This window comes from Erythrolamprus reginae, chromosome 3 (assembly GCF_031021105.1).
Source record: "Erythrolamprus reginae isolate rEryReg1 chromosome 3, rEryReg1.hap1, whole genome shotgun sequence".
Classification (NCBI taxonomy): Eukaryota; Metazoa; Chordata; class Lepidosauria; order Squamata; family Dipsadidae; genus Erythrolamprus; species Erythrolamprus reginae.
In genome coordinates, this window is record NC_091952.1 from 232,076,693 (window position 1) to 232,082,940 (window position 6,248).

At 49.1% G+C, this 6,248-nt stretch overlaps 1 protein-coding gene across 1 annotated transcript; it reads right to left on the bottom strand.

Annotated features, from left to right (window-relative positions):
• Positions 1-688: 688 nt before the first annotated feature.
• Positions 689-2,554, bottom strand: LOC139165470 (SCAN domain-containing protein 3-like). The gene has a single exon (XM_070748646.1). The coding sequence runs from the start codon at positions 2,552-2,554 to the stop codon at positions 689-691; it is 1,866 nt and encodes a 621-aa protein (XP_070604747.1).
• Positions 2,555-6,248: the final 3,694 nt, after the last annotated feature.

Consider the following 6,248-nt stretch of genomic DNA (forward strand, 5'->3'; position numbering starts at 1 on the left):
TTGCTCTCTTCTGCACTTTCTCTAGAGTTTCAATGTCTTTTTTGTAGTGTGGTGACCAAAAGTGGATGCAATGCTCCAGGGGTGGTTTGACTAAAGCTTTATAGAATGGTACACTTTTATACCATTTATGTACATTTATGGAAAATATCATAGATGGACTAGCAATATATATTAACATTTCACCTAGATTGTTCTGCCGGGCTTCTCGGCACGAGCCCTCAATTAAGTTCAAAGGTAGGAATTCAGACACACAATTGATTAGCAAAACAATATGTAAATGTTCTACCAGAAGTGAACACTTTACATATCAGTCAAATCCAACCATTTTGTTTTAATCTACTGCCGCAGGCTATTTAAACTTTTAATGTATGGACTATCTGCAGGATTAAGATACATGTGCCAGGACCTGGATAAGTAAATAGTATGCAAAAATAGTGTTTAAGGTAATTGTGTATGTGTGTTAGAGCAGAGGTCCCCAACCTTTTTTGCACCAGGGACCGGCTTTAAGCTAGACCAGTTTTCCACGGCCCGGTTGGGGGGGGGGGGGCTTTGGTCATATGGGGGTGGGGTTATGGAGGGGTGGAGCTTAGTGCATACTTATCATATAATTATGACATTTATAATGAGAATGTGATTCAACTTACCATAGGTTCAAAATGAGTGGGAGCACCAGGCTTGTTTCCCTGGATCAGTGGGAGCACTGGGCTTGTTTTCCTGCAACAAGACGGTCCCATCTGGGGGTGATGGGAGACAGTGAAACCCGAAGTGTGTTCCTTATGTCCAGTCTACTCCGTAATTTCGTTTTTGCTGTTGTCATGGCAGAAAACCCAGTTTCACAAAGATAGGATGTTGGAAAAGGAAGCAGAGTTTTCAGTGCTTTGGTGGCGATCCCAGGATATTCAGCCTGGACTTTAATCCAGAATGTTGGGAGATTTGAAGTCTCAAACATACTTTTAAGGCTACCATCATTTGCAATCTCAATCAGTTGGTCTTCTTCAAGCACAGACAAGGTCGATTCACCTGGCTTGTTCACAAATGGGTTGCGAATCCATTCCTTCCTAGTTCGTGGGTCTTTTGTGGTCGGAAAATAGCGCTCAAACTCTTCTGAAAGCTGAGATAGGTGATCATGTACAAGCTGGGAGAATGAAGGCTCAGGCTCGCTCTCTTCCAAAATTCCTGCTAATGTTTGAAACATGTCAAATATCCCTTTTCTCACTCGCAGTCCCCACACTTCCAGTTTGGCTTTAAATGCAGCAACTTTATCTGCCAACTTGAAGGCAGTTGTCATTCTCCCCTGAAGTGACAGATTAAGTTCGTTCAAAAAGTTGAATATGTCACATAAGTAAGCAAGTTTTGTGACCCATTCCTTACTACTGAAATGTGCTGCAAGTGGCGATTCTTTTTCTAAAAGAAATCTATAAAGCGGGTCTCGTAACTCAAAAACTCTGGCCAGTGCTCTACCTTTAGAAAGCCATCTGACTTCTGTGTGTAGGAGAAGACGTTTGTGCTCCGCGTCCATCTCCTCACAGAGCTGCTCGAACAGACGTGAGTTAAGGGCATGTGCTTTTATGTGATTAATAACTTTAATCACATCTTGCAAAACGCTGTTAAGTTCAGGTGACATTTTTCGGCTTGCCAGCATTTCTCTATGGATGACACAGTGCGTAGAGTCGCATTCAGACGCAACCTCTTTGACCCGGGTAGTTAAACCAGAAAGCCGTCCAGTCATGGCAGCTGCTCCGTCTGTGCATATACCGACACAAAATGACCAGTTTAGGTTTCCTGATATGTAATCATCCAAAGACTTGAATAGTTCTGCACCTGTGGTGTTGGCTGGCAACAATAATACACATAACATATCCTCATGCAAATCCTCTTGAAAAATATATCGCACATAAACAAGCATCACTGCCTTGTTGTCAACGTCAGTAGACTCGTCAACTTGGATTGCGTACCATGGTGACGCATTAATCCTCTCCAACAATTGTACCTCAATGTCTTCTGCTATTTCATTAATTCGTCTACTGACAGTGCTTGCTGAAAGAGGAACCTGTGCCACTTTTTTAACCGCAGCCTCTCCTAAAAGTTCCTGGCAAATGTCCTTAGCGGCAGGCAGGATCAACTCTTCACCAATAGTGAAGGGCTTCTTAGCCTTGGCAATGCGGTTAGCCACTAAGAATGATGCTCTCAGAGCAGACACATTTGTTGATGTGGTGGCCTTCAATAATTGCTTCTGTCCTTCGTGTTCGCGTTTTTTTCTTTCAAAAAACTCCAAAGGCTTGTCTTTTGATGCAGGGTGCTTGGTCTGTAAGTGGCGAACCAGTTTTGAAGGCTTCATGGCCTCGTTGGATAGCCGTTCGCCACATAACAGACAGAGTGGGCTTGGGGCATGTGAATCGCCAGTTGCGATGAACCCATAATTTAAGTAGGACTCATTGTATTTTCTTTTAAATGCAGCTTTCTTTTTTTTAGCAGTCATGGAGTCTTCATCTGTCTCATTGGGACTTTCTTCCTTTTCAAAGAAGCTCTTCAGTGATGTTTGTTTTTTATTCATTTTACAAGGGTTAGAGGTGAAGGCGTAGTGGGCCCCTAACACAGAAAGATGGCTATTGCTACTGGAGATGGGCACTGATGATGATGACCACTACTTGCTGCTACTGGACACAGCCACTGCTGCTATGAATTTTCACTGTTACAGTATTTGTTTTTTCACTTTAACCAGAAAATCTGCTGCTGGGCTGCACGACACCAGAACACAGCTACAGGAGTCATAAGGGTGGGACACCTGACGTCATATCTAGCTTTCCATTAGCTGCTAATGATTAGAATCCAGAGCCCCTCCCCCTCCAACTCGCAGCTAGCAGGAGGGGAAGGAGCCCTGGACACACATGACCTGCTTGTCAGTAAGGAGAGCCTGCCGCCCCACCCCTTCTCCACAGGGTGGGGAGAATGAGGAGGCTCCTTTGGCGGCTGGGGGCTGCCTGGCTTTGTGATTTTGGCTGGGGGGGGACTTAGGAAGGTCCTACTTCTCCCCCCCCCAGCCAAAAACTCAAAGCCTATCTGCTGGATACGGGCGGGCGATGAGCGGGACAGAGCGGCGCCGAAGCCGGTGGCTGCAAGAGGCTCTCCGCTCTCCAGACTCAGAGAGTTTAACAACAGAGGGCGCACAGACGCACACACAAAAACATAACCACGTAGATGGGAAAAGGCTGGATTCTTTCTCCCCATCTCTTCCATTCAAGGGAGGCTTCAATAGACTCAGCCACCAAACAATAATAATAATAAAATCAGCGAGCGCCAACCATAACCCTCCTTCTTTATTTTTCAAGCTCGAGCGGTTCTTTTCTCCTCGCTCCAGAAACTTGGCGATTGCACCCCACCGCCGCCGCCTCCTCCGTTTCCCCCAATGGCAAGCAATCTAAACCCGGGAAGGGCATTCCGGCGCTTCCCTTCAGCCTCAGAAGCCCCCTCGACGCTGGAGGGATGGTTATGAGGGGAGCGAGCGAGGAGAAGAAGACGTCCCACTCATCGCTCCTGAGGGAACGGGCGAGGGCGTCGGAGACCCAAAGCCCATCCTGTGTGGAGGGAGACGGAGCCAAGCGGGGCCACCCGGAGACCTTTTCCCTTCTTCTTCTCCTCGCTCGCTCCCCTCATAGCCAGCAGCCCCGCTCGCGGGGGGATGCCCGTTCGTAGCTACCAGCCCGCCAAGCGTCGAGGGGGCTTCCGAGGCTGAAGGGAAGAGCCGGAATGCCCTTCCCGGGTTTAGATTGCTTGCTGTTGGGGAAAACGGAGGAGGCGGCGGTTCTTTTCTCCTCGCTCCAGAAAGTAGGCGATCGCGCCCCACCGCCGCCGCCGCCTCCTCCGTTTTCCCCAACAGCAAGCAATCTAAACCCGGGAAGGGCATTCCGGCTCTTCCCTTCAGCCTCGGAAGCCCCCTCGACGCTTGGCGGGCTGGTAGCTACGAACGGGCATCCCCCCGCGAGCGGGGCTGCTGGCTATGAGGGGAGCGAGCGAGGAGAAGAAGACGGGAAAAGGTCTCCGGGTGGCCCCGCTTGGCTCCGTCTTCCTCCACGCAGGATGGGCTTTGGGTCTCCGACGCCCTCGCCCGTTCCCTCAGGAGCGATGAGTGGGACGTCTTCTTCTCGCTCGCTCCCCTCATAACCATCCCTCCAGCGTCGAGGGGGCTTCCGAGGCTGAAGGGAAGAGCCGGAATGCCCTTCCCGGGTTTAGATTGCTTGCTGTTGGGGAAAACGGAGGAGGCGGCGGTTCTTTTCTCCTCGCTCCAGAAAGTAGGCGATCGCGCCCCACCGCCGCCGCCTCCTCCTCCGTTTTCCCCAACAGCAAGCAATCTAAACCCGGGAAGGGCATTCCGGCTCTTCCCTTCAGCCTCGGAAGCCCCCTCGACGCTGGAGGGATGGTTATGAGGGGAGCGAGCGAGGAGAAGAAGACGTCCCACTCATCGCTCCTTTTCCCGTCTTCTTCTCCTCGCTCGCTCCCCTCATAGCCAGCAGCCCCGCTCGCGGGGGGATGCCCGTTCGTAGCTACCAGCCCGCCAAGCGTCGAGGGGGCTTCCGAGGCTGAAGGGAAGAGCCGGAATGCCCTTCCCGGGTTTAGATTGCTTGCTGTTGGGGAAAACGGAGGAGGCGGCGGTGGGGCGCGATCACCTACTTTCTGGAGCGAGGAGAAAAGAACCGCCGCCTCCTCCGTTTTCCCCAACAGCAAGCAATCTAAACCCGGGAAGGGCATTCCGGCTCTTCCCTTCAGCCTCGGAAGCCCCCTCGACGCTTGGCGGGCTGGTAGCTACGAACGGGCATCCCCCCGTGAGCGGGGCTGCTGGCTATGAGGGGAGCGAGCGAGGAGAAGAAGACGGGAAAAGGTCTCCGGGTGGCCCCGCTTGGCTCCGTCTTCCTCCACATGGGCTTTGGGTCTCCGATGCCGCGGACCGGCTGGAAAACCCCCACGGCCCGGTCCCGGTCCGCGGACCGGCGGTTGGGGACCTCTGTGTTAGAGGATCAAAAATATCAGTGATAAACTGCTCTGGGATTTTTAACCACCAAACAGGAGATTTATATACAACAGCTGTATATTTGAAACAAAAAGATTTCATATGTGAAGTTTTGCTTGTCAATTAGATTCTTTCTCTTATTCTTCTGCTTGTTTAAGATACTTGTATCTTGTTTAAAAGTCACATAATCATGTATCATAAACAGCCATTCTGTATCCTAGTTGAGAACTTCAGAAATCCAACAGGATCTCTGAAGACCAATACCGTGTTTCCCCAAAAATAAGGCACTGTCTTATATTAATTTTTGCTCCAAAAGTTGTGCTACATCTTATTTTCGGGGGGTGCTTTATATTTCTCAAATAAGACAAATTCACAGGCAGAAAAGCTGATACCCCCAAAGAAAGTGTACCGTACGGCACACTGATTATGGTACAGTACCTGTCAGTATGGCACCCCCACACACAAACGACAGCACTTATATGGTACAACAGTATACTCCCGCTATTGCAGCTTCCGGCCACCAGAGGAACTACAGTCCAAGCACTGTAGTGGAGACTGTAATGGCAGTGAGACAGCAGCAGACTGTGTCTTCTGTACTGGGTGGTACAAAGCTATGGAAGGGGCCAGCAGGGGACGCCACATTATTACGGTACCGCTATGAACAGTTTTGAATGGTACCGTATGTTTTTCCACCGTACCATATGTAAACTTGACTACGCCTTATTTTCAGGGGGTGCCTTATATTAGCAAATTCTGCAAAACCTCTGACATGCCTTACTTTCGGGGTACGTCTTATTTTCGGGGAAACAGGGTATGAAGTCGTTCAATATAAATATATTGGATATATTTTTTCTCTATTTCCCTTCCTGATATTTCATGTGAACCCTGAAATGATGTGTTGGAAGCCACCACTGAATACCTTTTTACTGTTTCTTGGAGCTCCAGATAAACAGATTGGTGTAGAAATTCCAGGAGGGTACAGAAACATAACACCCACTTTCTTTACCTCAGGGAAATTCAGTTATGTTTTTTATTGCTCTTCACTCTTCAGGGTCCAGGATTTGATTAATTAGGATGCTATAGTGGAATGTAGTCTTAAGTCCCAAGAGGAAGGATTTCTTTTCCACAAACCAAAGAAGCAACAGAGCTTGAATTTCTGATAGGCAGGAAGACAGCTAACATGGCTCCACCTAACTTTTCATGGAGTTTATCTCTCGTTATGTACATAGTTTTACTGAAGGCA

Bases quoted from the DNA above. Each gene is read 5' to 3' on its own strand.
- LOC139165470 (XM_070748646.1), bottom strand. From the start codon at position 2,554: ATGAATAAAAAACAAACATCACTGAAGAGCTTCTTTGAAAAGGAAGAA.